The 15965-nt window shown below is 36.6% G+C and overlaps 1 protein-coding gene across 4 annotated transcripts in view; it reads left to right on the forward strand.

The window, feature by feature from the left end:
- RFX3 (regulatory factor X3) overlaps window positions 1-15627 on the forward strand; it is a 131887-nt gene extending 116260 nt beyond the window's left edge. For all 4 annotated transcript variants that reach the window (XM_075078543.1, XM_075078542.1, XM_075078541.1 and 1 more), the window contains 8 exons: window positions 563-678; window positions 1164-1318; window positions 8425-8522; window positions 8831-8980; window positions 10525-10733; window positions 11709-11862; window positions 14201-14243; window positions 15208-15627. In XM_075078543.1, coding sequence (XP_074934644.1) covers window positions 563-678; window positions 1164-1318; window positions 8425-8522; window positions 8831-8980; window positions 10525-10733; window positions 11709-11862; window positions 14201-14243; window positions 15208-15446 — 1164 coding nt within the window. In that variant the 3' untranslated portion in view covers window positions 15447-15627. The remainder of the gene's footprint in view (window positions 1-562; window positions 679-1163; window positions 1319-8424; window positions 8523-8830; window positions 8981-10524; window positions 10734-11708; window positions 11863-14200; window positions 14244-15207) is intronic.
- Window positions 15628-15965: the final 338 nt, after the last annotated feature.

The following is a 15965-nucleotide window of genomic DNA, read 5'->3' on the forward strand; positions in this document are numbered from 1 at the left end:
TGCTGAGAATGTAGTTGTGTGTGTTAGCAGAATGTTAGAGAAACTAGACTTCAGATTGTACATACAGGTCTTCGGTTTAGGCAACATGAAATGTAAATCAGATTAAATTGTAATTTCTTTATTTTTACATTAAAATCAGTAAGTTTTTTCTCATGTTAAAGAAACATTGAGACATTTAAGCCACATGTGATATTGGACAATATGTTTTTTAAAGTAATTTTTGAAGGTGCTTTCAAACCTGTACCGAATTATGAAAATTAATAAAATGGCAGGTTTCCTTTGTGTTTGCAGTAGCACTAAATATTTTCATTAGTTGAATACCTCTGATATGTTTACATAGGCCATGCTCATTTCTGGAGGCTTCCAATGCATGTGCACTTGGCCTTACTCAGGTCTATGTGCACACAAGTTTATAGTGCTGGATAATTTATGGATGTTGGTAACTTGAGAAATACCTTTACTCCACTATGTGATGAAGGCAAAAAGCTATAGATCTACCTGGAGTTGGGAGTGGGGGGAAGCTCGGTAGCAGACAGTCTGTACTTGAGTTTTATTTTCTCAGGCAATACTGGATGTGGTTGTGAATCTTCAGTTCAGCCTGATAGAAAAATTGTGGCAAACTTTCTGGCGCTATTCTCCCTCTGCTCCACCTGATGGCACTACTATTACTGAACCAAGGTCAGTAAATGTTTGTCTTTATTTACTGCTTCTCATGATAATATAATACAAGTGTCAAATAAAAAAAATCATACTGGTTTTACCTGCAAAGTAATAATTTTTTTCACATGTTAATTTTTCAAATTAAATTTATGTATAGACTGAATGTATGCCAAAGTGCAGTCTTGAAATGATCATGTCATTCTTTTTTTTTTTTCCTTTGCTTGGACAACTACACTAAATGTGTCTTTTCCCAGCATTCTATCCAGTTCTTTTAAGCCAAAAGGATCATTCATACCTCTGCATAATTTAGGAGCTGTAGCAGAGCTATGGAGGCATTTTTAAAATCCATTCCCATGTGACACAACGTGTAAAGAAGGTCTGTTGGGTGTAGTTGAGTCATCTATGACATCTTTATAAAATAATACACTTCAACACATATTGCAGGTTTTTATCTGCTGTAAATGCATTATCATTCATTCATTTGCTACCCTTTTTCACACCAGCAATCTGAGTGAAATAGAAAGTCGACTTCCAAAGGCAAAGCTGATTACTCTGTGCAAGAACGAGTCTATTCTGAAGTGGATGTGTAACTGCGACCATGTGATGTACCAGGCTTTGGTGGAGATTCTCATTCCTGATGTCCTTAGACCTATTCCTAGTAAGTTGAACACCTGAAACACTTTGTAAGGATTTTTGTGCATGCATGTATATGGTGATGGTGTCTTGTGCCTCACAGGGCAGCTTTAGGAATAAGTTTGAAAGTTAAGGAAGTATTGCGTATCATTTATCCTTAATTTTGTTGTATAGGAAGTTGTGCTATGAGTTGATGTGTGCTTTCTATTTTAAAATTAACTGGGGATTTTAGTGCAGTTGGTAGATCTAGTTTTCAAGGTACAGTTTCATATTAAAGGTACCTCTTTCTCTGTGTATTGTATTTTCAGATAAAAATGTTTTCCTTTTATCCTAGATCTAGACTACCTGATAGACTTAGACATAAGTTCTATGGCCCCCAGCCAATGTACACTAATGTCATTCAGTCCTTCCACTAAACTCAATAGTTCTTAATTTAAACACTACATATAATCTTAGATTAGTCTGAAAAAAATACGTATAATCTTTGTGATTCCGTTTTTGGACAGTTAGTCTTTGTTCCTTTCCTGCTGAAATAAATTTTAATGACAATTAAGGCAATGAACAATTAACTCAGAAATTTTTAGTCCAATTTATTATTCCAGTCTACTGTTCTTTTTGTCATACATCCTGTATGAAGAAGTCAATAACCATTGCCAGGAGTACAGCTTTCTTTCACAGTTAATTTTACTAGAATCCGTCGTTGCTCCAGCAGTGTTTTTTTATGGCTCTTTTTGGTAGAAGATGAATTTATGTGAAGACAGTTGAACTCCTTTATAAAGCATTTATTCTCTCACATATTTTTGGAGGTCAGGAACCTGCTGAGCATCCTGAAGGTCAGTAGTAAGACAAGGGTTCTGGATTTTAGCAGAGTAAACTTCAGCTCACTCAGGCCTCAGCTGGGAGGAATCCCATGGGATGCTTCCATGGAAGACGAAGGAGCTAGTGAGTGCTGGGAGTTCTTCAAGAACTCTCTTTTTTATCCCGTACAAAGGAAAGGGAAGTAAACAGAGCAAGAAGCCCCCTTGGCTCAAACATGACCTCCTGGGTCTACTCAAATCCAAAAGGGAAGCATACCAGAGATGGAGAAGTGGAGGATTATCCGCTGAGAGCTACAAGGGCATTGCCAGAGCATGCAGGGATGCAGTTAGAAAACCCAGCTTGAATTGAAACTGGCCATAGATGTCAAAAATCACAAGAAAGGTTTCTTCAGACATGTCAACCACAAGCAGAAAAAGAAGGAAAACACAGGCCCACTGTTAAACAGAAGAGTCAGTCACCAACAATGCAGAAAAGGCAGAGGTTCTCAGCACTTTCTTCACCTCTGTCTTTTCCAGCACTTTTGGGTCCCAGGATTTGGGAACAAAACTGCCGTATGATCCAAACACTGACCCACCATCAGTGAAGGAAGAGTTAGTTTATGAGCTACTACAGAACCCCGATGAGGGGTCAAGCTATCCACTGGAGCATGTTGAGAGAGCTTGCTGACATCATCACAAGGCCACTCTCCATAATCTTTGAGAAGTCTTGGAGAACAGGGGATGTCCCAGAGGACTGGAGGAAGGCAAATGATACCCCTATCTACCAGAAGAGCTTGAGGGAGGATCTGGGTAATTATAGGCCCATCAGCCGTACTTCAATCCCTGGGAAAGTTAGGGAATGAATCCTCCTGGGGGCCATCACAAGTCAATTGAAGCACGTGATTGGGAAAAACCAACATGGCTTCACTAAGGGCAGATCGTGCTTGACAAACCTGGTGGCCTTCTATGACAAAGTGACTTGCCTGCTTGACACGGGGTGGGCAGTGGACATTGTCTACCTGGACTTCTCCAAGGCCTTTGATATGGTCCCCCACAGCCTCCTCCTGGAGAAATTGGTGTGTTATGGCCTAGACAAGTGGTCTGTGCAGTGGATGGGGAACTGGCTGGCAGGCCGACCCAAAAGGTGACGGTAAATAGCTCTTTTTCAAAGTGGCAACCTGTCAGTAGTGGAGTCCCCCAGGGATCGATATTGGGCCCAATGTTATTCAACATCTTTATAAGTGATCTGGATAACGGCATCGAGTGTAGCCTGATGAAGTTTGCAGGTGACACCAAATTGCACAGGGAAGTAGACACTCCAGAAGGGAGAGCTGCTCTGCAGGAAGATGCGGATAGGCTGGAAGAGTGGGCCAGCAAGAACCTTCTGAAGTTCAACAAGGAGAAGTGTAAGGTCATGCACCTGGGAAAACATAATCCAGGAGTGCAGCACAGACTGGGATGCACCTGGCTGGAGAGCAGCTCTGTGGAAAGGGACCTGGGGGTCCTGGTGGTCAGGAAGCTCAACATGAGCCAACAGTGTGCTGCTGCGGCCAAGAAGGCCAACGGGATGCTGGGTTGCATCAAAAAGGGCATCACCAGCAGAGAGAAAAAAGTCGTTATCCCACTCTACTCAGTGCTTGTCAGGCCACACCTGCAGTACTGTGTGCAGTTCTGGTCCCTGCTCTACAAAAACGATGTGGACAAGCTGGAAGGAGTCCAGAGAATAGCCACTAAAACGACCAAAGGCCTGGGAAGCCTGCTGTATGAGGATAGGCTGGGAGAACTGGGTTTGTTCAGCCCTGAGAAAAGGAGGCTCAGAGGGGATCTCATCACCATGTACCAGTACTTAAGGGGTAGCTACAAAGAAGATGGAGACTCCCTTTTTACACGGAGTCACATGGAGAGGACAAGGGGGAATGGACACAAGTTGCTCTTGGGGAGATTCCATTTGGACATGAGCGGAATATTTTTCACAGCGAGGACAGTCAATGATTGGAGTAATCTCCCCAGGGAAGTGGTTGACTTGGCCACGTTGGACACCTTTAAGAGTCGTCTGGACAGGGTGCTGGACCGTCTTGTCTAGACTGTGCTTTTTCTAGAAAGGTTGGACTAGATGATCCCTGAGGTCCCTTCCAACTTGGGATTCTGTGATTCTGTGATATGCTGTCCTAAATATTAAAAAAATTCATGTTAGCAACCCACTACATACCTTATAACTGCTCTATATTACATCCTTTCCATTAAAAAACATTTGTCACTTTATAAAGTTGATTTAATTTTTTTTTTTTAATTAGGGACTTATCTAGTTGTGCAGCTAGCAAAGCTATTTTTTCATGCTGTGAACATGTATTCTGCTGTAGTGACATCAGCAGTAATAAGCACTCCATAAGAATATTTGCAGGTACTGCCTTGCAGAAAAGTTTTCTTGACTTTTTGTTTGTTAGTGAAATAAAATAGGCGTTATGTATGATCCAAAAGATTTTTGGAACTTGAAATGTATGGAATCTGAAGATCGGCCATTTACAAAGGCAGTTCTACCTTTTTTCTTAAGGAAAGAGTAAGTTCTTGGTAGATATTGATATAATTTATCTTTTCGTCTATGAGCAGAATAAAGGAAAATGTTTTCTCAAATATATGCAATTATTGACAACCATTACTTGCATAAATCATTTTGCATTGGTTTATATTTGATGCTTTACTTTTCTGTCTAATGATAATGCAGGTAGGTGGGATATTAGAGTTATATAGTCTACCACTATATAATATATAATATTATATATATTATATTATATATAATATATAATATATTATATATAATATATATAATAGGCAATGATAAATAAACCCACAAATGTAATAGGTTGAATTAAAAGCCTCTCTTCCAAAAGCACGTTCTTTTCTGAATAAAAAGGTGGTGCAGACATGGTTTTTAATCAGTGCTCTATGCCTTGCTTTTCACTTGCTTTTACTGCACAGTCTGGCATTCTCTAAAGAAGTTTTCATATGATAGCTTCCTAGCATGTGGTGTCTTCCTGCCTTGTTTCATAAGATGCATTGGGCATTGCCAGTGCTTGGTTTCAAGAAAATGAGACAATAATTTAACATCAATAACATCAGGTCCTTTTCATGCTATTTCTTTCTTTCTAGAATTTCCAGTCATATTTGAATAATTGATACCTACTGTGTTTGACATTCCTGTTTTGGGGATGATTATCAGACTTCTTGGTGCAAACACATCATCTGATCCCAGGCCAAACTCATCCCAAGGGACTTCTATCTTGTGACAGTCCAGTGGTTTTCTGCTCAGAAGTCCACCCACTACCTTTGGAAGACAGCTAATGTATTTTTTTCTTTTTATCTTTAGGACCAGCTAACTAAATGGCTTTTTCTAGTCAGCTTTCCTTTAATGGTGGTCCGTACAAGTTCTCTCTTCACTGTTTAATATTTAAAATATTATTAGGTTTTTAACTCCTGCTTTTGAATTAAAAATATCTCCAGCCATTACAAGAGACCAAGAAGAAGGCTGAAGGTTGTGCTTAATGGTTGACTATGACAATAATGGAGCTGGGTGAAGTAGACAAATTCATCATCTTCTGTGGGAAAATAGATATTTATAGGAAAGTTTGGACTCCATAGAGGAAAGGAGACTATACATGCTTCATCAAAGGCATGTTTATGATGTTTTTCTTTAATAAATGGATAGATATAGAGAGCAGATGGTCAAAATAGGAAAAAAAAAATATTCATTTGGAAAGTGCTTGAAGAAAGTGTATGATTTTGTAAGGTTATCTTTTTTCAGGTGTAGATTTTCAGTGTTTTTCTTTTAGAAAAGTATTACTGTACTACTCAGCTGTGTGATACATAGTACTGGAGTAGGAAAAAAAATATTAAGGAAAAAAAATGTTTTATTTTTAACCTCTATGTTAAATGTACCAGCTAAAATGTTTAGCACCCACAGAATGAATGAAGAATAGCTGTGTATAAAACAGCAAAATTCCTTTTCCAAGAAAAGTGAAATGCTGTCCATTTGAGTCAGGAATAAAGACCGTAATTATCTAACGTCCTTGGCAATAGACTAGAGCTATTATGTTTTAGAATGGACTTTTTGTACCTTTACAAGTGACAGAATGGACAGTAAGAAACTTGTCTGTGAGTTAGTTTCTATCATAGGTGGAGATTTATGCTATACATATTTCCACACTGTATTACACTATTCCAGGCAGACAAAAATTTACTTGTTTTTGAGATTTGCATGTCACAGGGTTTTCAGCTGAGAACTCAAGCTTTTAAGGTGCTTAACCAAATCAAACTTTCTATGGTAACTGCCATTGCAACATCATTTAGTGTGTGTCCGTTAACATGTAACTATTCCAGGCCATTTACTTTGCACCATACTCATCATGTAATTCTTTGAAACGGTTTTGTTGTTCTTCTATGGCAGATGAACTTAAAAGGTTTTGAGGATGTAGGTACTTAAGGTTTTGGTAATGGCTAAATGTGTACTCAAGGATGGAGTATGAGAAAAATTTTGTATTTAATATGATACCTCTAGAGCTCATGAGAAGCTCATGGTTGTTCTATACAATGCTGATGCCTGATTATCTATCTACTTTAGCTATTTTATTTCTTCAGAACTTAGAATTCCTTTCATTTGCCCCTCTTTCTTCCTAGTTAAAGGCGTTTCTTAAGGCCTGAGCTGCTTTTCCATATTTTTAATGGAGATGAGCATTACAGTGATGCAAATAATTTTGCAATATGTAGTTGGAAAAGAGTAATAATTAATAAGCAAATTAGAAGTGAAAAAGCAGTAATATTTTCCTTAAATGGCTAAGTATCATTCATATAGTATTTACAATTTCTTCCACTTGCACTTTCTTTTTCTATAGGTAGGAAAATGTGAGTGAATACATAGTTAATTAGTAAGAGCACAGAGATAATTTACAATGCCTCACTAGTGAGCTAGGTGATTGACAGGATTGAAGAAAAAAGCTTGTTCTTCATGTGGAAACCTCAAGGGGAAAAAAAACCAGTTACCATAGAATGTTCAGCTAATACAGATACTTCATAAGATGAAATTATGTTCAGCTAAGTGTCCAAATGTGTGGTGAGTTATATAAATTACTGATACAGATTCCACTGCAAATTTAAAGAGATGTGAAAAACAAGCCAGGAATAATACATTTTTTCTTTTCGTAAATTTTCTTTGCTAGTAGAAAGCTCTATTAAAAAAAGGATCATCAGTAATTCAAATTGTAAAAAAATATTTCTCAAAGATAAGTTATATCAGCATTAATTTCTTACTCTACTGGAATATTCAGCCTTATAAACAGAATCCAGTCAGTGTTTACTTGGACAGTTTCTTCTTGTGTGTAGCTAAAACTGTTTGAAAATAAGTATCATTTCCTTTTTCTAGTTTTTTCCTCTTCACTTCTGCAGCTGTGTTCATTCTCTACTAGTCTTTAGAAACCTGTAGTTTTTCCTTTTTGTCTCCTCCTTTTTGCAGCCCTTTGAGTGGATGCTGTTATGTCAATGAGCAAGTGGTAGGTATGGGAAAGCAAGGTTTGTACTACTCAGGAGATACGATTTTCTTTCTTCCAGGTGCAGTTACTTGGGAAAATAATTCCTGTCCTTCTCCTTTGAAAAACTAAAACCTATATTTTTCAGCAGTGCAGAGTGCTGTAAGGGCTTCTTCACTTTCTCTCCAAATCTCTGTCAGCCACTCAGCAGTTTTGTGGGTGCCTTAGTAAAGAAACAAAAATGCACACAGATTCCACAGCCATTTGAATAATCCCACTTTCTGTCCATGAAAGACACACCTATATCTTGCTTATTGATGACATCCTTAAGCACTGCACGTTGGATTTTGTTCCCTAAAACTGAAGTAAGCGGCACCGTGAGATGGATTAAGATTACTTTGGGCTTGTTTGAGAAAACTGCAGTATTCCAATAACTGGAATTTTTTCCAGAGTTTTGCTCTTTAAAAGAGGTGCTTATATGAAATGGAAAGCAGAAAGTTTGTGATGGAAATTCCTATCACAACAACCGCTGCAATTACTGATGTTCTTGTAAACAAGTGCCCAAAACAATACTGCTGGTCACAAACTTCTTGAAGGATTGTTAGGTGAGGAAGTCAGAACTGTTTATTAAACCCAAACTGAAGTCATTATTGCATAATTATATCTGAATGAGGCATTTTGAACCTAGACTGGATTTGTCTTTTAGTAAGTAAAAACAGCGGAACTGGACACTGGGTACATAAATACTGAGGGTGAAAAACATTTCGAGACAGGAACATTGCTTTCTTTTCATTCTGTTTTTATTCTTTAATACACAGGTGCCTTGACCCAAGCCATTCGCAATTTTGCAAAAAGCCTTGAAGGTTGGCTTTCAAATGCCATGAACAATATTCCACAGAGGATGATACAAACCAAGGTAGACAAAACTGCTGCAGTATTATTGTTGCAATGGCAAACCAAGTGGGCAGTAGCATCTAAAAGCAGTAGCATTTTAACTTCAGTGCTAAATTTCATGTTTAGCCTCAAGCATCAAATAATGTGAGAGGAAATAACTTAGCTTTGTCAAAAAATTATAAGGAAGACATTATCTGATCTGCTACAAGGACGTAATTCACATGTGAGGACTCATTAATATAGAGTATTAAAATGAAGGTAGACTCAATCTGTAGAATTGATCTACAGATAAAGAGTACAATATTTAAAAATAAATTAATTTCTTCACAGGTTGCCGCTGTAAGTGCCTTTGCCCAGACTCTGCGAAGATACACATCTCTTAATCACCTGGCTCAAGCAGCTCGGGCTGTGCTTCAGAATACTTCTCAAATCAACCAGATGCTCAATGATCTTAACCGTGTTGATTTTGCCAATGTTCAGGTAAAATGTAGCTTTAAATAAGAGGCTTTTTTAAAAAAAAAACAACAGTCATTTCTTCTATGATTTTAAACTTTATTGTTAGTTGTCATTATTCTATCAAGAAAGTGAAGTGAGAATATTTTGCTGGTTCGTATGTACAGTGATTCAGTTCAAATGTGACAGCTTACACTTGAGGAAAGTAAGAGATCAGAACTGGATAATGTTTCTGTTTACTGTCTTGAAGTGCACATATTCTTCCAACTTCTATGCAAATGTAGAGCAAATACATTCTTAGAATGGGTACCATGAATGATGTCTTAGTATTAGCATAAATGATATCTTCGAATTAGATCTCAGTAGTGTAGCTTCTGCATGTCTCTAAAAGCTATTAAATGCACAGCATTGTTTTTAGTAGAGACTGTTTCATTATTTCAAAGACAATACCATTAGTATACATTATCTAAGTGCCTATGCTTAAATTTACAAGATGCCCTGAGTAATTGATTAGATAAGTGCAGATTAGAACTAGTTTCCAGTTAGCTATAGAATGTAAGTTTGTATTTTCGCTAAGCTTAATTTCTCCACGTTTCTGCTCCTCTGAGGAAAAGAATTTTCTTCCTTTTGCCCGGCAAAGTGAAACGTTCCAGAATTACTGGTAGTTCTATGTTTATCTCTTTTCCTTGTGAATGAGTGTTTTAATATATGTGTTAATAATCCTAACAAAAGGCAATCAAGAGTACTTGACCAAAGACAGAGTAGATTAAGTGTTGTAATGTGTTTAACAGAGATACAGAGTCTGTGAATGAGGTGTTAACTTGGCACATGATAACTAGAGTTTAAGGGCATGGCTGCCAGTTAGCAAGTCTTCAGTTTTGTCTCTTAGTTTCTGAATTGACCAGCTATGCTTATGTAAACTTGATAACATTGACTAAATTGCTTATTATTTTATGCAGGGTGTGTTTTTTCATTTGCATCCAGTTTATGTTGTATTTCAAGTAATGTGTAAGCTATTACTGCCTATGGTTAGCAAACAAAACAATCCAGTCATATAAAGTGTTTACATACAAACCTTTATTTTACAATATAACAGAAATTGTCTTTAAGCTTAACTTCTTCAGAATGAAAGGAACTTTGCAGTTGGTTTCTTGCTGCTTCTTTTATTACTTTAGCCTTCCATTTAACTTTTCTTCCTTCTTGCCCTGTCTATATTCCCAAAAAATCTGACAAGTCCTGATTGTTCCAGTAGAATAATCACAAATGAGGAAAGTAGAAGCCTTTTTTTGAAAATTAATGTGGAAAACTACAACATACTTCTGTCGTTTCCATTGTTTGTTCTCATTTCTTTATTTAATGCCTCCTCTTCCTTGTTACATTTTTCCCACCCATTTGCTTTCAACAAATAATAATAGACATAAAAATACAAAAATACAAACTGCTTCTTAGTTTGTCTAGTAAGTGGGTTTTGTCCTTTTCATCTATTGAATTGCTTAATCTTTCAGAAGGAGTTACATTCTGTGCTTTGTCTTACATATGGTTAATTCAAAAGTTGCCATGTGCTGTAACAGGAGCAGGCTTCCTGGGTGTGCCAGTGTGATGACAACATGGTTCAGAGACTAGAAACAGATTTCAAGATGACCCTTCAACAGCAGAGCACTCTGGAGCAGTGGGCTGCCTGGCTTGATAATGTAATGATGCAAGCGTTGAAACCATATGAAGGAAGACCCAGCTTTCCTAAAGCAGCACGGCAATTTCTGTTGAAATGGTCTTTCTACAGGTAGTATGTAACAGAATTCTAAAATATTGTAACTATTCTATTATTTGCTGAAGTGTTCACTGAAATGAAGTTGAGAGATGTAATATCACGCAGTGGCTCACTAAGTCATGAAAAATCTGGATGTTTTTTTTCTGAAAATTATTGTTGTTAACCTTAAACTCAGGGCTACTCGCAAATCAGCAGGGCCTTAAATGATCCATGTTTATTGTTTTAAAGGCCATGTGCAAATGAATGCAGGTGGAATTTTGTCTTGAGTTAGAAACGTAATATGAAATTTTGGGGTTGAGTAACTAGAAATTATTAAGCGGCTATTTTTAATATTATTTAGTAAAACGCTGTGGTATCTATGTTTATTAGATAAGGGAGATAAAAGCTGGTTTTAATGTGTAAAAAAACCAAGCATTCCATGTTAGCTGCTTATTGAAACAGTTATCAGAGTAAACCTTGTCCTTTGAAAAGGACTGTAGCAACTCCTTGCTGAAGGTGTTGGAATTTGTTGTTACAATATCTATAGGCAAACATATCTTTTTGTAGTTTTGGGTTTCAAAGTTTTAAAATTGTGGCTTTTAAAACCTTTGTACTGGGAAGATGGACACAACAGACACTACTTAAGAATTAGGTTTTTTAAAATAGAATTGTTTTCTTACCATTTTAGTTGTTTGTGTTTTCAACAAAGTTTTCTTTCAAGTTAGGTTTTGCTAGTTATGCATATATCAAAACAAAGAAAAAACTGAAGACAAAAAATCTGGTTATTTCTTATGTAATGTGGTGTCCAACAATACCTTCAGAGAAGGGAAAGCAGCAAAGGATTGCCTTTTCTGGACATTTCTTTCCGAAGATGCCATAAATCAGACATTTGTGGATAGCATTACTTTTGAGAATATTGGTTATGAGGTGAAATGTCTACATGGATAAGTGTTAAATTTACTATGACATATAATACATAAATATATATATTTTTCTGTTTTTGAATAGCTCAATGGTGATTCGAGATTTAACCTTGCGCAGTGCTGCTAGCTTTGGCTCTTTTCATCTGATCCGCTTGCTTTACGATGAATACATGTTTTACTTAGTAGAACATCGTGTTGCTCAGGCAACAGGAGAGACACCTATTGCAGTTATGGGAGAGGTAAGATAATAAGTAAGAGACAAGACTTGATAGATTTAGTGATGAATTTGGGTATGTGTCTTTGCAAATTTTTTAAACATCTATGTGGAGCTGTAGGATCTTCTGCAATATAACAATAGACTGGGTTAGAAATACATACAACAGCATTAAACTGAGTAATAAAATCACACTGAATTCTAACAACCAATGATTTCCAAATGAGCTTGCCCCTTTACAAACCTGCATACAGATTCATGCGCACAGTTTGAAAAATATTGATCAGCATACAACATTTTTCCAGTTTTTGAGAACTATTTTATGTGAAAATAAAAAAAGAACAGAGTAGTAAGAAAGCTGCTTTCCTGGAGCTCTTTACATGTATTTGCACACATTTTTAATCCCCACACAAATGTTAGCACAAGTGAGCTGGCTACCTGCCTTGACTTGAGAAAGATGGCTTACATGCAGAATTTTGGCTTGTACAGTACTGTTCACATGTGTGTGATAAAACCAGCGTAGACATACATAGAGGTTTGCAACACAGTTGATTTTCGTACATGTGTTTTAAAGGTTATTGGTTTAAAAAACAGAAGAAGAGTCTCAATTCATAACCAATTTTTTAAACTCATCTGTGGCATCTGCAAGGCAAAGTTTACCTCATCCCTTTTTTTCCCCCAATAGTTCCATCTAGCCTTTTGAGTGACATGGTGAGGAATGCATGAATTGTCATCAAAGAATTGCTCTTCAAAAGTACTGGAAAATGGATATATTTGAAAATATGCCAGATAGTTAATGGGACAGATTTGTTATATTTTTACACTCAGGAGTCACTGTGTTGTATTCCGTCTTACCAATAAATTGCAGGTCATTTTGCGAGTTGATTTGGCATCAGGTATCTTTCCTCCCTCAAGATATACTGATAGGCTCACTAAATACTATAAATAGATGCTATACTTTCAAGAGAAATTGGAAATATCTCAGCTTTATTTGTCAAATTATTTTATTTCATGTGGCATGACATGTTTCAGGAAAACTAAATAACAAGGTTTCTGCTTAGTGACCCACCAATAGTGTATTTGCTTAATCTCTGGCCTATATTTGCAGTAAGGTACTACACAAGAATACGGTTACTACATTCTTGTCTTCTTAACAGACATTGTGTGTGTTAGGCATAAATGGAGTGCAGGGTCTTCTAAAAAGTTTATGTAGACTGAAGGTGGAGATATTATAAGGAAGTAAGTAACCCAAAACTTTTGGAGGTGAGGGGCAGAATAGTAGTAGTAAATATTCATTGAATGCATGTCTTTCCATGTTTCTGTATGTTTAATGACTATGACTGAAATAAAATGAGGAAGTCTAAGACTATGGTCTGTAAGACTATGGTCTGACAAACACCGTAAGACAGTATAAACTGGTGTTATGGCTGAGAAAAGCATTCTCAGTTTTCTCCCTTCCTCTTCTCCCAGCTTTGGACACAGGTATTGGCAAAATTCTTCTGCAAAAGACTGGTATCATCATTTATGGTTAGAAATGTATTAATCTAAATAATGGACTCCTTTCATTTGAGATTCATTGATGACATTTCACTCTGCCAATTCTTATTTAAGACAAAGATAGAGGATTCAGGGAAGGAAAGGGAGGAAGGGAGGTTGTGGAGTCTCCTTCCCCAGAGACATTTAAAACCCGCCTGGATGCATTCCTGTGCCCCTGCTCTGGGTGTCCCTGCTCAAGCACGGGGGATGGACAAGATGATCTCCAGAGGTCCCTTCCAACCCCTACCATCCTGTGATTCTGTGAAGGTTGTGAACATCTAGCTTGTTCACATCTAGCTTGTGAACAACTTTTTTGAAAAGGTCTTTTATGATCTAAATAAATTTGTTACCAGATTGTAAACCCGTTCTCAGCAGTGCCTTTCATCTACTTTACAGGTAGATTTGCAACACTGTGACACACCTTCATTTTTGTTCCAGCACAATTAAAGTTGTCTCTGGGAAATTTTTAAAAGAGCTTTTTGTTAAGATATTGGCAGTTTAGAATGTATATCCATCATAATTTATGCATTATACAACACTGAAGTAGCTCACTTCAAGCAACAAAGGCCCTGATGAAGTAATCTTAAATAGTTTGTACTTCCCCATTTTAATTTTTGAGGGTTTACTTAGTGATAATTGTCTTAATAAGCACAAGACTAGGATGGAATGGAAAATTAATTGCTATACTACAGATGTAGCTGCAGCCAAACTCATGTGTTTGAATGCTGGCCTCAAACCAGGGGAGCACAAATCTGCTCCATCACAGATACTCTCAAGTTCACATTTGCTTAAGACCGTGTCCAGTTTTTGTATTGTTTATTTTGCAGTTTGGTGATTTAAATGCTGTGTCCCCTGGAAATATGGACAAAGGTAAGCATTTTAATGTCTCCAGTATATGTCTGAATAGAGCTAATGTGTCTCTTTGAGCAAAGTAAGTCCTTATGTTTTAAAAATACAGTAAAACAGAATTCAGAGCTATATTATGCTTTAAAGTGCATGTATATGTTATACAGATACGTTAATATATAGATACAATAAGCTATCTGCATAATATGGAGCTTATAGTAATGACTACAGTATTGTAGGCTTGTTTTAAAATAAGAGTATATTTTAAAGATGTTTATTATTAACACAAGAAATATTCCCATTTTTTACGCAGAATGTAGTTGTTTCTGATAGGACAGAGGAGGGTAATAGCTGTGGGAAGAAAGACAGGAGTATGCTTATGTATGTTTATCTGTAGTAAAAGTTTTGTGAAGTGAAGAAGGCAGCATTGCATGCAGGTAGTTGTCATAACTTGCCAGTGAAAGGATAGAAAGAAATTAGTTCCTTATAACCTCTTCATTCTGTATTTTGGCATACATTCTTATGCTGACTAGTTGAGCGCTTCAGGGTGACTTGACCCCAGATAACTCAACTAGTGACTATCTGAATATATGTCAAAATTTAAAGTCAAGTAATCCCAAATCTCTTCACCTCAGTTTCCCTATCTGTAACTGAGAGTAACAACGCTCTTGTTCATCATTTCTTAGGCATAAGAGACATTTTGCAGTATGAAGTTAACACAGTTGTTTAAAGATTGTTTTCAAGATTGCATTTGGTTTTTTCCACATGCTGCATCAACAGAATGTAACTCAGGTGATCAAAGCTGAGTCTGTTTACCTATTTGAGATAATCTACTTTTTCCGTTAAAATTTTAAATTTTCAGTTTGTGCTTTATCAGATTGCTAGTCTTCCCTGTATTTTTGTATTTCAACTATTATTTGTAAAATAAAGGCCCTTGTATTAGAATTTTTTTCCTTTGTGCTAGTTTCATGGTGGTTTGTTTGTGCAGATGAGGGCAGCGAAGTTGAAAGTGAAATAGATGAAGAGCTGGATGAAAATGGAGAGCCACAAGCCAAGAGGGAGAAAACAGAGCTAAACCAGGCATTCCAGGTGGGCTGCATGCAGCCAGTGCTTGAGAGTGGAGTACAGCAGAACCTCCTGAACCCAATTCATAACGAGCACATTGTTGCAACTACTCAGACTATTAGACAATGCAGTGCTACTGGAAATACATATACTGCGGTGTAATATGAAACCTCCTCCTCCCGACACACCCCCCATTATGTTAGCCCTTTGGGTTTAATATTAAAAAAAAAATAAAGATCATTAAGTCCGAAGGTCGACTGTTGTCAAATTTTAGCTGTGCTGAACATTATTTTATTGGAGTTGTTAAATGGAATGGGTGTATGTATTTTGCCAGATCTGTTTTAAAAAAAAAAAAAAAAAAAAAAAAGAGGTTTTTTGTAAACAGAATCATTTTACATTGGCCACTCAATATGAAGAGTTTTCTTAGTATCAAATGCAAGGAAGATTTTTGCAAAGCTTAATGTTAATGTTTTTGTCCTCTTATAATAATTTAAATTTTTTCATAGTTTTTAAAAAAATTTTTAATGTTAATTATTAGTTATGATGATGATTTAATATAGATAGGTTTTTAATTAGATGCACTTCTGTGAAATATCAAAAGAACTATTTTCTTTGATTTACACTGGAGGCATACTTATTTGACAGCAGATGTATCAAATTTGTTATAAAAGGTGCTTTTCA

The sequence above is a fragment of the Phalacrocorax aristotelis genome, chromosome Z (genome assembly GCF_949628215.1).
Source record: "Phalacrocorax aristotelis chromosome Z, bGulAri2.1, whole genome shotgun sequence".
Classification (NCBI taxonomy): Eukaryota; Metazoa; Chordata; class Aves; order Suliformes; family Phalacrocoracidae; genus Phalacrocorax; species Phalacrocorax aristotelis.